The 25042-nt window shown below is 44.4% G+C and overlaps 1 protein-coding gene across 2 annotated transcripts in view; it reads right to left on the bottom strand.

Moving 5' to 3' along the window:
- The window catches only part of HSPA4 (heat shock protein family A (Hsp70) member 4), a 44078-nt gene extending 20172 nt beyond the window's left edge, over positions 1–23906 (bottom strand). The window contains exons 1-6 of one of the 2 annotated variants that reach the window (XM_084762420.1): positions 23481–23906; positions 11899–11956; positions 7292–7432; positions 4823–4945; positions 3568–3667; positions 2908–3041 (exon numbers count right to left, since the gene is read on the bottom strand). In XM_084762420.1, coding sequence (XP_084618546.1) covers positions 2908–3041; positions 3568–3667; positions 4823–4945; positions 7292–7432; positions 11899–11956; positions 23481–23587 — 663 coding nt within the window. In that variant the 5' untranslated portion in view covers positions 23588–23906. The remainder of the gene's footprint in view (positions 1–2907; positions 3042–3567; positions 3668–4822; positions 4946–7291; positions 7433–11898; positions 11957–23480) is intronic. The other variant, XM_084762419.1, reaches the window with a different exon arrangement.
- Between the last annotated feature and the right edge of the window lie 1136 nt (positions 23907–25042).

The following is a 25042-nucleotide window of genomic DNA, read 5'->3' as shown; positions in this document are numbered from 1 at the left end:
TTTAAGTATTAATTGGATCTAAAGCAGACCCAGTAAGAGATGACAAACTAAGCAACATTTTTGTGAAGCAACAAAGCCTGTAACTCATAACCTTTTTTGTCTATTTGGTTAGTTGGTTTTTCTTTTTTTTTTTTTTTTTTTTTTGGTTTTTCGAGACAGGGTCTCTCTGTAGCCTTGGCTGTCCTGGACTCACTTTGTCGACCAGGCTGGCCTCGAACTCACAGTGATCCGCCCGCCTCTGCCTCCCGAGTGCTGGGATTAAAGGCATGCGCCACCACGCCCGGCTGGTTAGTTGGTTTTTCAAGACAAGGTTTCTCTGTGTAGCCTTGGCTGTCCTGGCCTAGCATTGTAGACCAGGCTGGCCTCAAACTCACAGCACTACCCGACTCATAACCTTTTTAATGAACACTAAATGTTAGTAAGAAGCAAGGTATGGTGATGCACGCCTTTAATCCCAGGCTCGAGGGACAGAGTCAGGTAGATCTCTGTGAGTTTGAAGCCAGCCTGGTCTACAGAGAGAGTTCTAGGACAGCCAGGGCTACAGAGAGAAACCCTGTCTTGAGAGGAAAAAAAATATAAGAATTTTGTTTGCTTTATTTTGCTTTGGAAACAGGGTTTCTCTGCGTAGCCCTGGCTGTCCTGGAACTCTCTTTGCAGACCAAGTTGGCCTCAAACTCGGCAGATCTTACTGCCTCTACCTCTCAGTGCTGGGATCAAAGGCGTGGGCCACTACTGACTGGCTCAAGAAATGTTAATGTTAACCGAAAAAAATTGAACATGAATTTAAGTACAGCAATTACAATTTTATTTTCTTCAACTACCATGTGAGGTGAGGATGTAGCTCAGCAGAACACTTGCTAAGAAGCATGACGCCCTAGGTTCAACCCTCAGTATCCCAGAGCAATAATAGGAAGAGATAGCCAGGTGTAAAGGTACACATCTGCAATCACTGAACTCCAGGCTAAAGCACAACACTTGCTGAGATTTTGTGGCCAGGCTAAGCCAAAGTAAAAGCTTGTCTCAAAATCCCTTTCTTAAATTCTATCAGTGGTTACGTTGGTCTGGATAGGTACAGCCCCACAGACTTATGTGTTTGAATGCTTGGATCATGCCTATTAGAAGGCATGGCCTTGTTGGAGGAAGGGGGCGGTCTTTGAAGTCTCTCATATTCAAGCTCTGTCCAATGTCCCCTCCTCCTGCCTGAAGATCAAGATACAGAACTCTCAGATTCCTCCAGCTGTCATGCTTCCTGCCAGGATGATAATGGAATAAACATCTGAAACTGTACGCAAGCCTTAATTAAATGTTTTCCTTTTTAAGAGTTGCCTTGGCAGGACATGGTGGCACACTTCTTTAGTCCCAGCACTCGGGAGGCAGAGGCAGGTGGATCACTGTTAGTTCGAGGCCAGCCTGGTGTACAAAGTGAGTCCAGGACAGCCAAGGCTACAACAGAGAGACCCTGTCTCGGAAAACCAAAAAAAAAAAAACCCAAAAAACAAAAAGAGTTGCCTTGGCATGATGTCTCTCCACAGCAATGAAATCTTAACTAAGAAAACAGTTAATATTTTATATTTTAATACATTTATTCACATATTTATTGGGGATCTCCACATGTATGGAGAAAGTAACTTTCAAGAGTTAGTTCTCTCACCAGGCAGTGGTGGCACATGCCTTTAATTGCAGCACTCTGGGAGGCAGAGGCAGGTAGTTCTCTGTGAGTTGGAGGTAAGCCTGGTCTAAAGAGTGATTTGAGGACATACGGGCAAGGCTGCACAAGGAAATCTTGTCTCAAAAAAACCTGAGCTGGGGATTGAACTCAGATCATCAGCCTTAGTAGCAAGCATGCCTCATCCACTCAGCATCACCAGTGCTTTTACTCTTGCTTTTTTACTACGCAGTCCTGACTAGCCTAGGAATTGCTTTATAGACCACACGGGTCTTAATTATGATACATGTCTTTGCTTCCCAAGGGCTAAGATTACAGTCATGAGCCAACCATGCCCAGCCTAAAGTATTACCTGAACATTGATAATTATGCCTGACCCACAATTATATCTACAATCCTTATAAATCTTCATTTTCCCAAGCAATGTTTGGTAACAAAAAAAAAAATCTAGAATATAGATAAGAAAGTAAAACAAAACCAAGTCTATCATTCAAAAACAAAAACTAATTAAACAAACAATAAAAGCAATTTAACAACTAGAACCAAAAAATGCTCTCCAAACTACTGAGTATTTCACATTAGTCCCTCCATGAGGTTCACCGGCAAATTTAAACCTTAGCACCAAGAACTTCGAAACACAACTCAAGTAACTGAAGCAGGCATCGGATGAAGTTGCCTATTCAGCTAGCCTGGGTTCACTGTGCAGCTCCTCAGAGAAGCCAGGCACGCGTGCAGGGGCAATCCCTGTCTTTCAACAGTTTCCCAATTCTGAATATAATAGTGCTTACTCTGGAGCTCTAAGTGTTCTGGAAACCTAAGCTATCACTATTAGTCTAGTGTCCCTTAGCATCCGAAAGCTCAATCAACATCCTCTTTCTAGAACTCTCCAAATCTCAAGAGTACCTTACACATCCTTTCAGTCTCTCAATTTACCAAGAGAACAGATGAGGAAAATGCTCCAAAGAAGCCTTCCAGGATGCACCATTCCCCACACAGTACAGCTAAGAAAAATCATGACTAGAGAATTTAGGAGCCTCACCTCAAAGTTCATGCTCTTTACTTCACACGCTATCAATTGTGGGTAAAATTTGTTTTGGGCCCACAACCTCCACTCCTCCCATAATATCTGCATCTCAGGTGACCCACAACCAGCTTCCATTGGCGAAAATAAGCATCAATTTGTCGCTCAAAAATTTGTGATAACTGTATTCGTAATTTCAGTCCTCTGGAAAAATACTTACTTTTAGTTTTCCTCTATTAAATGCACATACAGAAACTTGATAGGCAGAATGTCCCATGTCTACAAAAACTACATTTCTTGGTTTTTCTTCTAAGGCAGGAAGATCTTGTTTATAGATTCCATATGCAAGAGCAACTACAAGAGTGAAAAAAGTTAAGCTCAATATAGCATCTCCTAAATACTAAAATTCATTTAAGCAATAAAAATTTTTATTTTTAATTAATCCCAACACTCATGAGGCAGAGGCAGGTGGATCGCTGTGAGTTCGAGGCCAGCCTGGTCTACAAAGGGAGTCTAGGACAGCCAAGGCTACACAGAGAAACCTTGTCTCGAAAAAAACCAAAACACCAAGCCCCTCGCCCCCAAAAAAGGCATTCCATTAAAAAACCAGTAATAATAAATAAAAAATAAAGGCAGCCGGACGTGGTGGCGCACGCCTTTAATCCCAGCACTCGGGAGGCAGAGGCAGGCGGATCGCAATGAGTTCAAGGCCAGCCTGGACTACAAAGTGAGTCCAGGACAGTCAAGGCTACACAGAGAAACCTTGTCTTGAAATACCAAATAAATAAATAAATAAATAAATAAATAAATAAAGGCATTCCATGCCCAGCCTCATTAATACCTCTTAACCGCACTTGTTTCATTCAATAGTCCCTCTTACCTGCTGTTGTTTCATTCATTAACCGCAGGCAATTGAGACCAGCAATCTGTGTGGCATCCATCACTGACCGGCGTTCTGCATCAGTGTAGAAACAAGGAACCTACAACAGAAACCACTCTCTTTACAAAGGCCTGCAGAAAGTTGATCCCTACCTGACATCTAGTAACTAGATGCTACAGGTTCCTACACTTCCTGTGAAGGAATGAGTGCACCTGTACCTCATTTCCTCCACAAGGTGCTTCATTACCTTTTCCTGTTGTCTGCAGCATCCTTTCACCACAGGAGAATCATCCCAGCACATCCCTCAAACCAAGTGAGGTATTAAGGACTTTTGGGGGGGCGGGGTTAGGGGGTGGGTGGAGGATTGCAAGTCAGGGTTTTCTCTGTGTAGCCTTGGCTGTCCTGGACTCGCTTTGTAGACCAGGCTGGCCTTCAACTCATACAGATCCACCTGCCTCTGCCTCCCAGAGTACTGGGATTACAGGCATGCGCCACAATGCCCAGTATCTTAAGGACCTTTCCCCCTCCAAGACAGAGTTTCTCTCTGTGTAGCCTTGGCTCTCCTGGACTCACTTTGTAGACCAGGCTGGCCTCGAACTCACTTCGATCCACCTGCCTCTGTCTCCCAAGTTCCAGCAAGGATTAGAAAAGAATTAGAAAACCCTTTTTTAAAAAAAGAAGAAGAAGAAGAAGAAGAAGAAGAAGAAGAAGAAGAAGAAGAAGAAGAAGAAGAAGAAGAAGAAGAAGAAGAAGAAGAAGAAGAAGCAGCAGCAGCAGCAGCAGCAGCAGCAGCAGCAGCAGCAGCAGCAGCAGCAGCAGCAGCAGCCGCCGCCGCCTATGCTGGGTTGGAGAGACGGCTCAGAGGTCAAGAGCATTGGCTGCTCTTCCAAATGTCCTGAGTTCAATTCCCAGCAACCACATAACGCTCACCACCGTCTATACGGAGATCTGGTGCTCTCTTCTGGCATGTAGGCAAAACACTGTACACATAAATTAATCTTTAAAACAGCAGCCTCTGTCGTGCCGGTCATCATGGCGCACACCTGTAATCACAGCATTCAAGAGGCAGAGGCAGGCGGATCGCTGAGCTCAAGGCCAGCCTGGTCTACAAAGTGAGTCCAGGACAGCCAGGGCTACACAGAGAAACCCTGTCTGGCGGGAAAAAAAGGAAAAAAGAAGCATCTGCCTCATCATGCGAGGATTGTGGAAGCTCTCCCTACTTAAAGCAGCTCCCTAAAACCAGAGACAAACTCACCGAAACAACACAGTCTACAACAGGCTTCTTAAGAACACTTTCTGCTGTCTCCTTCAGTTTAGACAAAAGCATGGCAGTCACTTGCTCTGTGGTAAAATTCCGCTCTTCTTCCATATATGTAACCTGCAAAAAGATGAAAGGATCCAATTTTAGTCCAGTTCATGTCCTACTCAATATAACAGTGCCTCAAGAGGGAACTGGCTTAACATACTTTCCAAGCATGACAGCAAAAGGCAACCACAACTTTGAGGCAATTACTTGAGCCAACACCAATTCATCCCGCCCTGCCATAAAAACTGGTGGTAGAAACTACCTTGCCACCTGCCATACTGTGTATACTATACACTGTGTTTACATTATTCATCTTCACAACCAGGACACAAGCACAGCCACATAAATGCTTATTGGGCTAATGAATGAATGATGATCAAGTCTCAGGATATGTTTCACGATAAAGCCCTGCCCTGGATAAAGTCCGCTGCCCTTTTAAGAACCAAATGCTCAAGTATTGCCCAGGATAACCCACTCTCCACCCTTAGACCCGCCCAGCAGTTAACATCCAGAATCAGTCCTCTTCTCAACTTGGGAGGAGCTTATCTGAGCAACCACCTCCACACTTCCCTCCAATCCTAAACTCAGTTTACATCATAACAGAGACAGTGGCAGACTGGCCTCACTGAGCCCCTTTGTAACCGCCCCACCTACTGACCTTTTATTTGGCTCTTGGTCAATTCCTATGCCTTGTGTCTACATAGACCAATCCCCTCAGATCTTCCTCCTCCTTTTTCTGCCTTATCTATAACAAGTCCCCATTTCCTCATAAAACCTTTTTCCCTTTCCCTTTGTGCATTCCAACCTTATCCTTCAGCGAGCCATTCAAACTCTTAGCCAGGCGTGGTGGCACACGCCTTTAATCCCAACACTTTAGGCAAAGGCAGGTGGATCCCTGTGAGTTCGAGGCCAGCCTGGTCTACAAAATGACTCCAGGACAGCCAAGGCTACACTGAGAAACCCTGTCTCGAAAAGACAAAAACAGAAACAACAAAGTCTTCTCAGATTACTGCCATAGGTACCTTACATAAACCTAGTTGTCATTTTAAAATTACATTTATTCAAAAGGTGTAGATGTAAAGAGAGGTCGCCCAGAGAACAATTTCCAGGATTTAGTTCACCAACACTGTCAGTCTTGGTGACAAACGCCTCTACCCACTGAATCAGCAGGTGATTATGTTTAAGAGAACCTTTCACTCCTAATCTGAATTCTTAGCTACAGTGCCAGAACTACACTATTCTCCCACTCTCCACCATCTGTTGTGTGTGTGTGTGTGTGTGTGTGTGTGTGTGTGTGTGTGTGTGTGTTGTACTAGGATTCAATCTGGACCTCAAAAATTGCTTTACTATCAGACCCCTTTGGATCTTTTTTCCCCCTAAGACAGGGTTTCTCTGTGTAGTCTTGGGTGTCCTAGACTCTTTATAGACCAGACTGAGCTCAAAATCACAACAATCCGCCTGCCTCTGCCTTCCCATTGCTGGGATTCCAAGCATGTGCCACCACCTCTAGCCAAGAATCTCATGATTCTTATTTCTACAACTGTTTTGGTCTCAAATACCACATTCAGCTGAGGATGGCAGCTAACATTCAGGAGGCCAAGGCAGGTGAGTTCAAGACTACCCTGGGTTACAAAATAAGATCTTGTCTCAAAAAACAAAAACACAACACATCAAATATCCGCTCTTATACTCATTTGCCTGGATTCCTTTTATTCCACTGTAGAAGATGCAGGTACATTAAACAACACAAATCACAACCTCTTAGTGTTACGTGATGGGGTCACTATTGCTCCAAAGACTCTTCTGTAATGTTCCAAATACAAAGATAAAAATCATTCTTCCCCTAGAACATCTCTTTGCAGCTTCAGTCCTACTGACATAACTATAGACATAAACCTGGCTAATAACTTTAAAGTTATTCTCTGGCCTGCTCTTCCACAAGTCTTCTCTAAAATCATCTTGGAATGGTAGCTCTCCGTGAACACCACAAATAGACGTGATCAAGTTAACATGACTCCCCAGGCTTCCAATGCAAAGGAATAGCACCATCAATAGCTCCCAAACCATCACAGTCTTTCAAAGACTGCCAGCCTTTATCAGCTGGGGCTGAAGAGATGGCTGAGGGGCTTAAGAACACTGTCTGCTCTTCCAGAGGATGGGAGTTCAATTTCTAGTACCCATTATATAAGGGTTCAAAACGATCTCTTACTCAAGTCCCAGGGAATCCAGCCACCTTCTTCTGAACTCTGAGAGCACCAGGTACACACATAGTGCACAAACATACATGCAGACAAAACACTCATCCATATTAGATTTTACAAAAACGTGTAGACAATGTTTCATTACAGATTCAGCAGAACTAGATACAAACTGAGCTGATGAAATCCTGCCTCATAACAGTTATCTGCAGAATCTTACCTTTATGCCCGTTAATCCAGTGGGCAACTGCACAACATCATATGCAAGATTAGATTTTTCTGCCTCCACAAATGGATCAGAGAATGCACGTCCATGAAATCTTTTAAAGCCTTGGACTGTGTTCTTGGCATTGGAAATTACCTAGTAGAGAGAATAGCATAGAAAAATCACTCGGTTTTCAATTTTCAATAGCCTAAGGTTAGTTACGATCTTTGTAAGTCACAAATGTTCCTATAGAGCCACGCAGTGGGGTATGACAAGTGGGAAGGCAAGAGTAGAAAGTCCATTGAGAAGGTGCAAGCCAACCAGGGCTACATAATGAGGAAGGGGAAGAAGCAGCAGAAGAAATTAGAAAGAAAAAGAATTACAAAGAGGAGAAAGAAGAATCAGAGGGCTGGAGAGATGACTCAGAGATTAAGAGCACTGGCTGTTCTTCCAGAGGTCCTGAGTTCAATCCCCAGCAACCACATGGTAGCTCACAACCATCTATATATAATGAGATCTGGTGCCCTCTTCTGGTAGGCAGCACATTGTATACATAATAAATAATCTTAAAAAAAAAGAATCAGAATCAGAAGAAAGGAAGGGAAGGAAAAAAGAGAAGAGGAGAAAAGAAGACCACACCCAACAGGCAGGTGCCTGGCATGCTCCCATTCTTATGAGTACTTTCTCTTTCTTAATAAACCTAGTCCTTTACCATGTGTCCCTGGGGAAAACTCTTTGCTATGAGACAAAAGAACCTGGCTAATTCACTAAACCATCTATATATCTTTCTGTAACAATCTTAAAGTGCTTATGCACCACCCCCCAAAACCGTTTAATTAATAAGAGATGAGGAAAACATATTCTTCCAAGTTTCAATTTTCTTTACACATTCAACTTTTGTTTGTTTTGGGGTGTTTTGTTTTTGTTTTTTGAGACAGGTTTTCTCTGTGTTAGCCTTGACTGTCCTGGGATGCTCTGGAGGACCAAGGTGGCGATCCGCATGCTTCTGCCTCCTGAGTCATTCAACCTTTTGAATGAAGTAACAGGAGAACAGGGGTTTCTGTGGGTCTCAGTGGCAGGGCTGACAACCATCTAGGATGGTTTCCCTCTCCATCAGTCTGCACTTACTTAAATAGTTTCTGTTCCTAAACTTTTAATATTAACAGAAAATGAATATTAACTTATAAACTACTAATTTATGCTTCAAACTTTTCAGGAACAAATACTTAACTCATAAATTCTCATTAAACAGACAGCATAGGCTGGAGATACAGGAAGTCAAACAAATCCCTAGCGCGAATACCACTCTGGATTCAATCTCTAGAGCACACACACACACACAGAGCCCATGAAGAAAAATTACCACGAGTACATGTGCAAAACAAAGGCTATTTTATTGGGGGGGGGGGGGGGCCCTAACTATTCTTAACAGGGAAGTGAAATAAACTATGTTATGTCCAAATACTGAAATACTATAAAGGTTAATACTTTGTAAGTGTCTATATAGTATGATCTCAACTACGGGGAAAAACCACTTTTAGATGCTTACAAGGATAAGGAACAAAAGAGGGCTGGAGAAGTGGCCAGGTGGTTAAGAGCAAGTACTGCTCTTCCAGAGAACCTGAATTAAATTGCCAGCACACAGATCAGTTGCCTACGACCACCTGTCATTCCAACTCCAGGGGACCCAATACCTCTGACCTCTGTGGGCGCGCGCACACACACACACAGAAAAATAAATCTCAAAAAGTAACGAGAGGTGCCAGGCGTGGTAGCACACGCCTTTAATCCCAGCACTCGGGAGGCAGAGGCAGGTGGATCGATGTGAGTTCAGGGCCAGCCTGGTCTACAAAGCAAGTCCAGGACAGCCAAGGCTACACAGAGAGACCCTGTCTCGAAAAACCAAAGGGGAGTGGGGGGAAGGTAAGTGAGGCTAAGGAAGAATAGGCACACAACATGCACAAGGTCCTGGGCTTAATAAAAAAAAAAAATAGTAATAATAATAAAGGTAACTAACAGTCATTTCTCTCCATAATGGTTGAACAAGTGACTTTTATAATCCCTATACTTTTCTAGATACATTTCCTAATTTTTCTAGAATAGACCATAACTAGTGGGAATAGTGGTGGACATTTTAAGTTCCAGGATGAATGTGTGCTCTTCTTACTCACAGCACAAGAGATGCAAGGAGTCTGCACAGAGAGAAAAGGCTCTCTACACAATTCCTTTCCATCTAAGCCAAACCAGTGAAGCCTCCAAAGTCAGGCCTGGCCTGAAACAGAAACTCAGTACATCAATCAATTCTTGAGCACAGAATTAGGTAGCCAGCATAATACACTAACTGTTCAGTAGGGAAGGCAGTTTCAAACAAATCCGTTGACAAAATTTATAGAACCATTTAAGATTAAACATAAATTTATTATCAACTGCCCCCCAAATTATTCCATAATTCTCTACAAATAAGACTGAAACAAGCAAGATACGGTGGCAACAAACTTGAATCCCAGCACTTGGGAGGCAGAGGCAGGTGGAGCTCTATGCGTTCCAGGCCAGCCTCATCTATCTACACAGAAATACCCTGTCTTAAAAAAAAAAAAAAAAGAAAAAGAAAAGAAAAGAAACAAAGAAAAAAAAAGGAAAAAAATACTGAAACACTCAAATAAGAGCCAGGCATGGTGGTGCACACCTTTAATCCCAGCCCTTGGGAGGCAGGGGCAGGTGGATCGCTGTGAGTTCAAGGCCAGCCTGGTCTATAGAGCGAGTTTCAGGACAGCCAAAGCTACACAGAGAAACCCTGTCTCGAAATACCAAAGGGGAAAAAAAACAAAGCACCATTTTTCTTTGAGGCAGGTCTCTACTCGTTTGTCCTAGGCTGGCCTTAAACTTGTTATGTAGCCAATGATAAGCCAGAAGTAGTAATCCTCCTGATTCCATGTACTGGCTGATTTTATGTCAACTTGACACAAACTAGTCATCCAAGAGCAAGGACCAGCAACTGAGAAAATGCATCGTAAGATTCAGCTGTAGGGCTGGAGAGATGGCTCAGCAGTTAAGGGCACTGGTTCCTCTTCCAGAGGACCTGAGTTCAATTCCCAGCTCACAACTGTAACTCCAGTTCCAGGGGATGCAACACCCTCTCACAGACAAACATGCAGGCAAAACACCAACACAAATAAAATTTTCTTAAATTAGTAGTAATCAATAGGGGAGGACCCAGCCATTGTGGGTGGTGCCACCCCTGGCTGGTAGTCCTGAGTTCTATAGGAAAGCAGGCTGAGCAAGCCAGTAAGCCATCATTCCTCCATGGCCTCTTCATCAGCTCCTGCTTTGAGGTTCCTGCCCTGCTTAAGTTCCTCTGACTTCCTTTGACATAAACAGAGATGTCAAAGCATAAGCCAAATAAACCATTTCCTCTCCAACTTACTTGGTTTTTCCTTTGTTTGTTTGTTTGTTTGTTCAAGACTGGCTTTCTCTGTGTATCCCTGGCTATCCTGGAACTCTCTCTGTAGACCTGCCTGTCTCTGCTTCCCCAGCACTAAGATTAAAGGCATGTGTCACCAAGCCTGGGTCCAACCTACTTTTTGGTCATGGTGCCTTGTTGCAGCAATAGATACCCTAAGACACCCAAGTCCTAGGATTATAAAACAAACCACCCAGGCCTCATGCATCCATCCATCCCCAGGCAAAAAACTGCTCTCTGACTTTTGTGTGCACATAAAGTCGGTGTCAGGTTCCTTCCACTGCGCCTCATTTTCTGAGAAGAGCACTTTACCCACTGAGCCATCTCCCAAGCCCCAGCAGCACCATCTAGGCTCATTTTAGGTCCTACCTCGTCAAAAAAGCTACTCACACATTTGCTGCTCTAGACTGACCTGGAACAAGGTCAAACATGGACCACCTTAACTCTATAGGTACCTCAGACATTCAGGGTAACAGGTTCTGAGCTTTAGTTGCTCTGGTTACTCAGAAACAAACAAACATATCAAGACCCGGCTGACAAAGCACATGGCAAGTCTTTACTAAGCCTCTTCAGGGCTACTGTCTTTTCTTGTGGAGCCTGATTACAATAACCTTAGGTATGAGAAAGATTAAAGACCCAGCACAAAAGACTTCAAAGAGCATTTAAAATACAAAAAAATTAACAACCTTTTGCTTTTATTTTGTTTGGTTTGGTTTGGTTTGGTTTTTCAAGACAAGGTTTCTCTGTAATATCCCTGGCTGTCCTGGAACTCTCTTTGTAGACCAGGCTGGCCTTGAACTCAGAGAGACCCACCTGCCTCTGTTTCCAGAGTGCTGGGATTAAAGGCGTGCACCACCATGCCCAGCCAACCCTTTGCTTTTAAAAGATCTATGCAGACTGAGTGCACTGGCATATAGCACATGGGATGCTGAAGCAGGAAGATCTTGAATTGAAGGTCAGCCTAAGCTACAAATTGAGTTGTAGGGCAATCTGGAGCATAAAGAAAAATATCCAGGCAACAACATACAGTAGCAATTTGCATTATATATTGTATGCTGCTGTCATTTCCTACAAGTACATAAAAAAAGAGGGCTTTGGTGCTGACTAAAGAGAACAATCAAAAATAAGTCATTTCAGGAGGGAAGACAGTTGGGCGTTGTACCTGGCTCTTAGCTGCTGCTCCGATCGAACGATTCTTAGGACCAAAAGAAACACAAGCCCTAGAAGATAAAAACAAACATTTAGAAACCAGACCTTACTATAATACATATGAAAAATTTCCAACTATCACCTAAAACCACGTGGTTTTTGAAATTTTTTAAATTAAAATATTATCATTTCCCTCCTCCTTCCAACTCTTCCCATGCCCTTCCCACTCCCCTTAAATTTGTGGCCTCTTTTTATTAAACACATACACACACAAATATATAAATAGGTAGTGCTGCTTGTCTATGGTTTGAGGTGTAAGCCATGTATTTTACCAGCATATGACATTTCTACAACCTCTACATTCCTACTGTGTAAAGCTGTCATGACATAGACTACCTTAGGATGAGGTCTTATGTGATAGCTACCTGTTTAAAATACTGAGGAAAGGTGGACAGGGTAAGAACTACCATCCTAGCCAGGCATGGTGGCGCATGCCTGTAATCCCAGCACTCAGGCAGATAGCTATGAGTTTGGGGCTAGCCTGGTCTACAAAGCAAGTCCAGGAAAGACCAGACTACACAGAGAAACCCTGTGGGGGTGCGGGGGAGGGGGGGGTAGCTGGGTGGTAGCAGCACACAGCTTTAGCTTGGGAGGCAGAGGCAGATAGATCTCTTTGAGTTCAAAGCTAGCCTGATCTACAGAGTTAGTTCCAGGACAGGGCTAAACAGAGAAAACCAGTAAGAACTACCACCCTAACCTTCCATATCACATATTCAAATTCCAATACAAAGCAACACATTCCCATATCAGACCACACACCCCCTTTTCAGACCAGTCTTGTTTTTTAACACAGCTCAGCTTCAAAATTAAGTCTATAAGAACTACTGGGGTTCAGTGGTTAAAAGCGTCTGGTTCCGTTCCCAGCATCCACATTGGAGTTCACCATCAGCCATCTTTTTTTGGTGGGGGCAGGGGGTTTGAGACTGTTTCACTGTGTAGTCCTGGCTATCCTGGAACTCACTCTGTAGACCAGGTTGGCCTTGAACTCAGAGGTCTGCCAGACTTTGCCTCCCACGTGCTGGGATGAAAGGTGTACACCACCACCACCCAACCCATCATCCATCTTCCACACAAGGAAACACTCACACATATAAAGTAACAGTAAATAACTCTTACCCTATTTGTCTGAGCAAAGAGTAATTTATTTAGAACTAGCTTCCAGTCTCAACAGTATACTGCCAAGAAACCTCATTCCCACCTCCTGAACGCTTTTCCAAGTGAATGTACATATACTGCATTGAGATATTTTTTAAAGCTTATCTTTACTATTATTTATGCATACCCATATATGTCTGCATATGATTAAGGAAGACAGAAGGATGTCACATCCTCTGGAGCTGGAGTTGTGAGCTGCATGCAAGGTGTAAATGCTGGGTATTGAATTCACATCCTCTGAAAGACTGGCGTGTGCTCCTAACCACTGATGCACACCACTCTAACCCCCTTTGCTGCTGCTTTTAAAAAGCAAAATCAGAAACCTGCTTGTAGATTTTAAACAAAACCCTCTGTGTTTAAAAGTAGGCTAGGGAGTTCATTGACGCCTTTGTTACCTAGACTTCCATTCTGCAAGCTAACACCCCTAGACCCAGGTCATGCTCCCTTTATGCTCATATGTCACTTCCCTTTCCAGTAACTGGCTTCCTCGTCTTTCCCACTTTGCTAACAGTGACTTTATTGGTTGCTAACTTCCTGCATTGTCCCATTTACCCTCAGAAGCATCCTGTCTTACCCCATTTATCAGAGAGGAAATAAGTGGGAAATGGCCATTAGTGTTAGAAAGTTATTCATCTAGGGTCTGAAAGTGATGGACTTGGAACTCTAAATCCTCTCTCTGTACCTCACACTCCAGCTTTGACCTTCTCTAATCCTCAACACAGACCTACATCTTCCAATTCAGCAAAATTAAGAGCCCTAGAGGGGCCATCAAGCATGTCAACCCGAGTTTAATCTCCAGGCCCCACAAGGTGGAAGAGAACTGATTGCCACAAGCTGCTTTCTGACTCCTGCATGGACACCATGGCATCTATTCACTCTCAATAGCACTCACACAAAATAAACAGACATTAAAATATTTAAGTCATGGGCTGGAGAGATGGCTCAAAGGCCTGTTCTTCCAAAGATCCTGAGCTCAACTCTCAGCAACCACATGGTGGCTCACAACCATTTATAATGAGGTCTGGTGTCCTCTTCTGGTGTATACATGCAGGCAGAACACTATATACATAATAAATAAATAAGTCTTTAAATATATGTATTAAGTCATACTGGGGGCAGGGAGCCCACTGGAGAGAAATAAGGTCTTTCCGGGCTTCAGAGGCTAAGAACCTTTAAGCCCACCTTTCAGAGGTGCTGTACTGCCCCATGACAGATAGAACACATCCTGCGAGCTCATGAACTTTTCTCTGAATCCTGAGCTTTTTGTTTGGGCCTAGATAAAAGGTAGTTCCTTTTTTAAATGAAAGTGCCAAGCTTTAAAAATAAAAGTAAAAATCACAAATCTCACAGGCCACATACTGCCCTTTAAACGATAGTCCAAGCAATCTTACTCCACTAACCCCACTCCAAAAAAGTGGCCTCTCCTAACCCTTGGCAACCTTCCATCTTTCTACAATCACCAGATCTGACTTCTGAGCAATGTAAGACCACAATCCCAACGTAGAGCAGTGCTATTCATCTTCCATGTTTTCTGTAGCCCTTTGTTCAAACTCTAACCTCAAAAGTGTTACATCATAGGAGTGGGAGGAAGCAAGTGTGACCAAAATATATTATACACCCCCATCAAACGGTCAAAGAATAAATTAGCTGAAGGTGCAGTACAGTGGTAGACTTGACCAAAATACCTGAGGTTACATGACGTCCTAGTTTCAAGTTATGGTGGGAGGGGGGAAGGACCAGCAGCCATGAACTGAAGGTGCACTGGCAATGCTTTAGCATACATTGCAGTCATTAGTCTCAGTGGGTTGTGAGAGATAAAGACGGGGTGAGAGAATATGGGAATACATGCTCAGGAAGAGTTAGGGGGGAAGAGACGGCAATTACGTTTTAAAACCATTATATATAATAAAAAAGAAAACAAACAAAAAGCCATTGTATATATACATAAAATCTTCAAGGAATAGTTTTCTAAAGAATAAGTTCATTTTTAAGTTATGACTACATCTAAAAAAAAGGGCACTGTTCCTACTGAACAGCTCATTTTGTTTTGTCCCAGAACTCAGTCTGTGGACCAGCCTGGTCTCTAAACTAAGATATCCACCTGTCTCTGCCGGGATTAAAGGTCTGTACTGCTACCATCTGGCATAATTTTTATTCTACTCAGTAGCTTGTTACCCTCAAGACAAAACCAACTGCCAACAAACATATCCCGTACTCCTGCGTGTGGAACCTAAGGCCTCTGTTATTCCAAGCCAACCCCAACTGCATACACCAAAAAAGAAGATTGAATAACTCAAGCTCTGAAAGGCATTCTTCTCTCTAACCTCCATCCCCACCCCTGACAGGCTGACAGTGCAGCCTCCATTTGAATTGTATTTATTTAAATTTAAATAATACATAAAACTCATTTCTTCCGACTGCATCACCAGTACTTCAAAAATTCAATGTGTGGCCTGTGACTACTGCTCTAGACAACCTGATACAGAACACTTTATCACATATATTTAATTAATGTTATTAATTTATTTATACGAATGTTTTGCTTGGTGCTCTCAGAAGCCAGCAGGAGAACCCTGGAATACTTGTTCTACATGAGGTTAATGTTTCTTTTAAAGTCTCTATCTACCTTAATAGTGCTAAGGTTTCATACAGGCCTCTGAGAGGAGAGAGCAAAAAGGAATGTCTTTCACAGAGGATGAAAGGTCAGCTGGTAAATGTGCTTGATACCAAATAGAATTCAAGCCCTGGGACCCACACAGTAGGAGAGAATTGATCCCACAAGCCTGACGGCCATGGGCCTGTGACAATGCGTGTGCATGTACACACACACATAATATAAATAAGCGCAAGTTTTAAGTTGTTTTGAGGGGTTGGTTGTTATTTGGGGTTGTTTGGTGTTTTTTGGTTTTGCTTTGTTTTGTTTTTAGTTAGTTTGTTCTTAGTTTTTGTTTTGAAACAGACCTCACTATGAAGTTCTGGCTGTCCTGTAACTAAATCAACCAAGCTAGCCTCAAATTCCCAAATGCTAGGACTAAAGGTGTATGCCACCAGGCCTTATTAATTCAACTTTTTTTGTTGTTGTTGTTTTTCCAGAGACGAGGCTCCTCTTGTAGTCCTGGCAGTCATGGACTCACCTACCTCTGCCACCCAAGTGCTGCCACCACACCCAGCCTCCTTTTTGGTTTTCTGAGACAGTTTCTATATGCAGACTTGGCTGTCACTCACTATATACCAGGGTGGCCTGAAACTCACTACCTCTCCCTCCCAAGCACTGGAATTAAGCACTGCCCAGCACAGTTTTTTAATTTTTAAGAATGTCTTTTAGACTGGACAAGGTGGCTCACACCTATAATCCCAGCACTCAGGGAGGCAGAGGCAGGCAGATCTCTGAGTTCAAGGCCAGCCTGGTTTACAAGACAAGTTCAAGACAGCCAAGGCTACACAGAGAAACCCTGTCAGGGGTGGGGATGGAGGTTAGAGAGAAGAATGCCTTTAGAGCTTGAGTTATTCAATCTTCTTTTTTGGTGTATGCAGAAACAGTATGAACAGTCCTCACTTTCTTTTTTAAGTCCTCACCTTCTTAAAAAGCATGTCACTAATGAAAGATTCCTCTTGGCCACAATACAATAATTAACCCCTAAGTCTGAACTCCTGTCTAAGGATCTTAAACATCCTTTGCTGTTATCACACTACTAATATAAACTCTGTACCAACACCACCTACTGAGACCTGCAGGATTTCCACGCTATCAACATGGTGGGTGACTTGAACAAGGAAGGGCAAGCTGCTGCGGCTCTACAACCAAATGCTATGGGCTTCTTTCCAGCTGAGCAACTCCTGCTACTCATCTGAATGCAATGTACTTATCTGACCCCGGGGGAAATCACAGCATATATCTCATTGCATTGCTAAAGACTAATTTGATTATCCACTTCTAAAGGGCTCATGTCATCTATTACAACTTTAAAAAAAAAAGCCATACAGACTAGGTTTCATACACAAATGTCAGATTGTTTACTCTGAAAATTGACTTTCCAAGCTGTCCACTAAAATCTAGATGCCTTTCTTTAAAGTTATTTGTATTTGATCATCGTAATTTTCTATATATGAAAAACTCATCTAAGTGCTTTTCACAGCAACCCCAGAATCCAAAATCAGGGCTTTTAGGCTACAGACCACAAGCATCTGTGCCCTTATTTTATGTGCAACTGTGTTTTATGTGCAATCCAGGACACCAAGTCAATCCTGCACAAACCCCTAGGAAGAGTCACACAATCACAGGCCTGAGAGTGTTTTTCTGCCATTCCAAATTACAAACTGCCACTATAGGAAACTAACTCACACTTAAGCTCTAAATTGCAAATCCTACAAACAGTATCCCTTTTCTCAGGTAGAGAACACTTGCTCTAGCTTTTCTAGATGAGATACTACTCCCCAAATATTTATGCATTTCAACAGGATAAAGTGAATAACTACAGCAGCATGGGATCCTTAAACACAGGGTCACAGTATTGAGTGCGCAGAGAACTTAGTAGCACATTAAAGAAAATGTTACTCTAACTCACTTTCTTCAACAACTAGTCTCTTCAACTTGCCTGGTAATGGATACTCCTTAAAGAGTACTCTCTAGTTACTGGCTAAGCCTAAACTAGAAAACAACAGAGTTATTGTCAAACAAACCAAACAACTAAGACTCTAAGATCTGCAGTTCCTGAACTGGACATGGCGGCATTACCCCTTTAATCCCAGCACTCAGGAAGCAGAGGCAGGTGGATCGCTGTGAGTTTGAGAACACTCTCAATGGTCTAATGAGTTCCCAGGACAGCCAGAGCTATGTAGAGGGACCCTGTCTCAAAACAAGGCAAGATCTGTCCCTCCTAAATTAAAGATAGCTCAGTCAAACAGGACTGCACTCCCACAGACTGTCCTCCAATCTTCAAAGTGCACATACACACACACAAACACATAAAGTTACATAAATAAATTAAGGGGGGCTAGAGAGATGGCACTGGCTGCTCTTCCAAGGGTCCTGAGTTCAAATCCCAGCAACCACATGACTCACAATCATCTGAAATCTGGTGTGCAGGTGTACATACAGGCAGAACACTGCATACATAATAAATCTTTTTGAAAAATTAAGGGGGAGGGGGGCTGGAGAGATGGCTCAGTGATTAAGAGCACTGGGCTGCTCTTCCAGAGGACCTGAGTTCAACTCCCAGCAACCACATGGTGGTTCACAGCCATCGGTAATGTAATCTGATGCCCTCTTCTGGTGTGCATGAAAACAGAGCATAAAATAAATCTTTTTTAAAAAATTAAGGGGGAGGGGTAAACAGATGGCTCTGATTTGAAAGCACCTGCTGCTCTTGAAGAGAACACAGGTTTGGTTCCCAGCACCCACACAGCAGCTCAGCACCGTTTGTAACTCCAGATCCAGGCTCAGGCAATCAGAAATCCACCCTGGCTCCAAGAGCACTTCACGAACATGGTACATGGACACACATAGGCCAAACAACCACAGACACTAAAGACAGAATTTTTTTTAAAGATTTATTATTTATACAGTATCCTACCAGCATGTGTGCCTGTACCCCAAAAGAGGGCACTAGATCTCATTATAGATGGTTATGAGCTGGGAATTGCACTCAGGTCCCATGGAAGAGCAGCCAATGCCCCTAACCTCTGAGCATTTGAATCAGGCTTTTGTTTTTGATTTTTGAGACAGGGTTTCTCTGATAAAAATGTTTTTAATTAAGAATAGTGCACAAATTTCCAGATTTCATCTTAGTGTAATTATAATTACTACAAAAAGGTCCAGGTACAGCAGCTCATGCCTGTATCACTGCTAAGGAGAGGCTGGAGGATCATGATTCTGAACTCAGCAAAACAGCAAGATGCTGTCTACTGTCTTCAAGGGTGCGGGGATATACAAAAACCAACTACTGGCAAATCCTCTGGTACTGTACTACTATTCTATGCACTCATCAAGAAAAGGGCAGGCATACTAGCATACACATAGAATCCTGTGCTCAGCAAGTGGAAGCCAAAAGATCAAAAACTCAAGGAACTCCAGCCGGGCGTGGTGGCACATGCCTTTAATCCCAGCACTAGGGGAGGCAGGCGGATGTCTGAGTTCGAGGCCAGCCTGGTGTACAAAGGGAGTCTAGGACAGCCAAAGTTACAAAGACCGTGTCCTCAAAAAACAAAACAAAAAAAAAAAACAACAAAAACCCACAACAAACTCAAGGTCATTCTTGGCTACACAGTTCAATACCAGGGACACAGTGATAAAGGTAACTCCCAAGTTGTCCTCTGACCTCAAATCATGCCATGGCAAGTGTGCTCACACCACTGCACTATAATAAAGTAAAAAATTAACATTAAGTTTAAAACCTCAGACTTACTTAAAAGCTACTCATTTCTCTCCCATTGCTATCACAAAAGGAGAAACCAAATACAGCAACTTCCTATCAATCTATTTCTTTGTTTTTTCTCACATCCATTCTCATTTCTTACAAGCCAATCACATTTTTGTTGTTTTTTCAGATAGTCTTTCAGTGAAGCCGTAGCTATCCTGAAACTTGGTCTGTAGACCAGGCTAGCCTCAAAGTCAGAAATCCACCTGCCTCTGCCTTTAGGAGTGCTGGGATTAAAGGCACGCTGCCAATCACATTTCAAAAAGTTGGATCATCACCTTCTCCTCCCAGACAGTTTCTCTGTGTAGCCTTGGCTGTCCTGGACTCCCTTTGTAGACCAGGGTGGCCTTGAACTCAAGCGATCCACCTGCCTCTGCCTCCTGAGTGCTGGGATTACAGGCATGGGCTACCATGCCTGGCTAGAAGCTAGTTCATTTTCCACAGAACCTACAGGAAAAATCTTAACCATTCCCTAAGCCTTGCTTCAAAATGAGCAGGCACTGCTTTGCCCGGTCTTCTGCTTGAGTAACTCCTCCTCAAACCCTCCATGGCCTTCTGCCCACCTTCCAGGTCACAAATGACATTTTGGACACAACCTCCAATTCCAGCACACACCCAGTTATGTCTATTACACTCTCACCGTCCCTATGCTGTACTTTTCCACCCTGGTCTTCACCTGATAGTAATAGTACACTCTTGTTTAGCATGTGTCTTTTTCCACTACCATGCCTAAGATGACAAAACTATTTTGTTGTTCACCACAGTTATCGCCAGTGTTTAACACATAGCCAACAGTTACACTATAGAGAAATACAAAGATCTGGCTACTCCTCTCATTCTGGCTCAAGTAAATCCCAATCTGAAGCTACGTACATCAAGCTGCATCTGCCTTTGCCAAGTTAGTCCACCTGCGAGTGTTAGACTGGAAATGAGGTGCACAGTCACAGCCACACCACTGGGGCCTGCGCCTTTGCACTTTCACCTTAAAACAAACCTGCAGCAGTCTCTGCATGCTCATGGGATCTAAAGCCAACTCTTCCCTAACCTGAAAAGGCACTGACCTGCCTGCAGCCTCAGGTAAATGCCCGGGGCACTTCAATGAAGCCAGCCAGACATAGTGATGCACACCTGTGATTCCAGCACTCAAGAGGCTGCTGGCTGCAGGTCCCCCAAAGCTAGCACTGTCTCAAAAAAAGAAAGCAGGGCTGAGTGTGGTAGTGCACACCTCTAATCCCAGCACTAATGAGGCAGAGGAAGGTGGATCTCTATGAGTTTGGGGCCACTCTGTTCTACAGAGTGAGTTCTAAGACAGCCAGAGCTATGAAGATAGACCCTGTCCAAAAAACAGAAAGAAAGAAAAGAAAAGAAGGAAGAAAGAAAATTACTTGGACGATGAAGGAAAATACATGGGAAACATAAGGCTTAAAGGAAGGCTTCTGTGCTATGGAAACCACGTGGTCTACCTAATCAGATAGTCTTTATGCAAATTTGAATGCCATCAAGAAAACAACTCCGGCCAAGTGTGGTGTGGTGTAAAGCACTCAGGAGGCAGAGGCAGGTGGATCGCTGTGAGTTCGAGGCCAGCCTGGTGTACAAAGGGAGTCCAGGACAGCCAAGGCTACACAGAAGAGACCCTGTCTGAGTGTGTGTGTGTGGAGGGGGAGAAAATCCTGCAGGGCATGGCGGCACACACCTTTAATCCCAACAGAGGCAGGGAGATCGCTGTGAGTTCGAGGGCAGACTCCTATACAGAGAGTTCCAGGACAGCCAGGGCTATTACACAGAGAAACCTTGTCTCAAGAAAGAAAAGAAAACAACTCCTAATGTTTCAATAATGGAATTCCTGGCAAAACTTCTGCCACAGCTGCAGTCCAGATAAGGCTAAGATGGGTTAAGGCACTCTAAGGGAAGAATATGAACACTGCTTCCCAAGCCTCCTGCTTCTTCAGGTCAGGTCTCTCCTCCCCCATCCCACACCCAGCTGAAGTATGTTCCACTTTAAACAGGTGAGGATAAAGCAGCCAGATTCTGCAGCTCAGCCTGCTTAAAACATCTTTGATAAAGTGAGGACCCAGCAGAAATATCAAATATGAAATTAATGCCAAAATGCCTAGAAGCAAAATATAACTCTTTTCAAAACGCAGTACAAACAGAAATAGTAGAAATACAAAAAAAAAAAAACCAAAAAACAAAAAACCTAGTTTTAAAATGACAAATGGGGGCTGGAGAAATGGCTCAGAGGTTAAGAGCACTGGCTACAAAAGGTCCTGAGTTCAACTCCCAGCACCCACATGGAGGCTCACAACCATCTATACTGAGATCTGGTGCCCTCTTCTGGCAATGCAGGTGTACATGTAGGTGAAACACGGTATACATAATACATCTTTTAAAAAATAAATAAAATGACAAATGGGAAGCAGAGCTTGACTGGCTACTGGGGGAAGGGGAGATGATTTTGATAACAGTCCCAGAACTTTGTGGCACCAAACTTGAGGACTGGGTGGCAATAACTTATTTGTAGTGTTTAATATGCACTAACCCCTGAATTCAATCCTCAAATATACGTAAAACTGTGTGCTGTGATATATACCTGTACACTTGGGAGGTGGAGGGAGGAGGATCAAGAGTTCAAGGCTATTTGCAGAGAGTCATTTCAGAACAGCCTGCTCTACAGGAAACCTGCCACAGACTGATTAAAAACTTGAGATGAAGGGGCTGGAGAGATGGCTCAGAGGTTAACAGCACTGGCTGTTCTTCCAAAGGTCGAGTTCAATTCCCAGCAACCACATGGTGGCTCATAACCATCTATGAGATCTGGTGCCTTCTTTCTGGCCTGCAGGCACACATACAGGCATAATATTGTATAAATAATAAACCTTTAAAAATAAAAAAACACAGATGAAAGCAATCAACTGGGGAAGTGAATCCAGAAACAACAGCCTCTTTCAAAATTTGTCTAAATGATATTCAGTAGATTTTGGGGGGGGGAGGTCGCTTCTCTGCGTAGCCCTGGCTATCCTATCACTCAGCTCAGCAAACAGGCTGGCCTCAAATTCAGAGATCCACCTGTCTCTGCCAGTATTAAAGGAAGGTGGGCGCCACCACCGCTAAGAGAAAAAGGGAGAATTTGTCCTTTAAGAGAAAAAAAAAAGGCATCAACTTCCATTGAAAAAGTACGCTCCCTTCTACTCCAACAAGATCTGAGTGAGCCTCTTTCTTGCAGATTTGTCTACACTAGTCCCATTAACTTTATGTAAGTTCTAGAAGTCAAGGTTGAGCCCTTGAGTCATGCATTAACAATTGTGGCCACCAATCGGATGGAATTCATTAGCATGGGAAAGTGCAGCGCTATTACGGTACAGGTGAACAGATTTGGCAAAGAATGACCCAATATTAATTCAATGTCCAGAAACGATTAGGGGGAAGTTGAAATGCTACCAAGAAAAAGGTCAATTTTATTAAATCTCTTGTCGTGTATCCTGGCCACCCACCCCCAACTGCTAGCTGCCGGAGACAGGGCCCTGCATACTCAAGACGCTCCACATCTTCCGGGCGCCACCCCGCCCCCACTCACGTGGGACTCAGACCGCTTCCCAGTCCTGAGGCCACAATCTGCTCAAGTTAACTTTTATTAAACGCTTGCTGTGTTCAGGGTTCCGACCTCTGCAGTAAGGCCTGGGGCTAATTTCAAACCATCTTCCCAAAAAAGAAGGGAGAAGGCTCCATCCTACGGTCTCAAGCCTGCCTTCCCTATCGGTTCCTACTCGTGCCCTAGGCTGATCTGAGTACCGGCTCAAAGCCTTCGTTTGGCCCGCGGGAAAGGCCTCGCGCCTGGCGCAGGCGCAGGCCCAGGCTCCCAAGCAGGTGGCAGCCGCGGGCGACCCGGCACCCGGCGGGAGTCTCCTCCTGCCGACCCTCGACTGGAAAAATGAAGCGCAGCCCCGCCGGCCAGGCCCACACTTACGGCGTGCAGCGGTCGCTGTACTCATTAGCGATCGTCTCGATGCCGCCAGCGCGGGCCACAGCGACATAGCAGCTCTGAAAGCCCAGGTCTATGCCCACCACCGACATGGCGCCGGCTACTGCTCGGGCTCGGGCCCAGGGCCGGCCGCCGACACTGCACACGGAACCCGGCGGGGTTGGCGCGTGGAGAGAGAGCGAGCCGCGTGGGCTGACGGAGCACTGCGGAGAGGCGGGCGGCACCGGACGGCCGACCACCTGGATGCCTGAGTCCTTGAAGAAGACGGGCCTCTGCCGTTCAGGCCGGCTCCGGCTCCGCGGCCGCAGAGGAGGCGCCGGTAGCGGGGGCGGAGAAGATCTCGAAGGCTCTCGTTGCGACAGGAGCAGGGCTGCAGCGCGAGAACTGCGCAGGAACGGAATGTTCTCGCGAGACCTCCAGCTCCGACGCTTTTCCTCCTGAGGCTCCTCCCCCGTGTGACGTCCTACTGCGTCACGTCCTGGCAGAGGAAACAGGGGGCGGGGGCGGGGGGGGGGAAGAGGACTAAAGCTGTGTCACGCGATGTTGTCAACTGAGCATGCGCGGAGAAGCCCCAGCCACCGCAGCAGCTGCTGTACAGCGCCTCCCTTCCAGAAGTTAAGCAGGCAGGAGTGAGACAATACTTCTAGAAAGACTCGTTGAGCCCACTTCCGCTGTAGTTCGTCATCGCGGAGGAACTTCCGGCTGTGGCTTCGCCGGCGGGTAGCCTTTTTATTAGTCGTCCGTCGTCCCCCTCCCCCGCAGTTGCTAATCCTCCAGTTGCTGAGGGTCCCTCTCTTTCTAACTGGCTTTTCGTGAAAACTCAGTGTTAGAGACAAACGCTAACCAAAACACTCTTTCAGCCAGCTTTTAACCGCTCGGGTCCTTAGGTCAGATGACGGGCTTTTCAGTTATAGTAGCTGTCCTTGAACTGAACACAAGGGCCCAGATAACACGCTCCGTGCATTGGAAGACTAATGGCAAACCTACGTGATGCTGATATGTACGTTATGATGTGTAGCGCGTGGGGGGAGGTGACAATCTCATGCGGGCCAGGATGACCTTGAAATTCTAAAGCACCTAGTTCTATGTCCCTTGGGCTGGAATTGCAGGCATTGCCCCCCACCATGCCTGGTTAAATTAAAGAATCTGAAACTATAGTGATTTCCCCCACTTGTTTTCTTTTTCGAGACAGCGTTTCTCTGTATAATAGCCCTGGCTATCCTGGAACTCTCTTTGTAGACCAGGCTGGCCTCAAACTCACAGAAATCCACCTGCCTCTGCCTCCCAGTGCCTGAGATCGGCAAGCGATACCATGTCCTGTTTTATGATCCCCACTTTAACCAGGGAGTTGCTGAGTGTTGGAGAGAGATGAGGTCAGCTTTAAAGCATTTCTGATAGTTACCTGGAGATTGCAGCAGGAAAAATCCTGAGTCTCCCAGTAACTGGTTATTTTGTGGCTGAGGATATAGCACAGTGGTAAAATAGTTGCAGGCTTAAGGCCTTGGATTGGATCCCCCCAACACCTCCAAATTGTAAATATTTTAAAA

This window comes from Acomys minous (genome assembly GCF_964271855.1).
Source record: "Acomys minous genome assembly, chromosome: 16".
Classification (NCBI taxonomy): Eukaryota; Metazoa; Chordata; class Mammalia; order Rodentia; family Muridae; genus Acomys; species Acomys minous.
The sequence above is the reverse complement of the archived record's forward strand: the minus strand, read 5'-3'. Positions and strand labels throughout refer to the sequence as shown.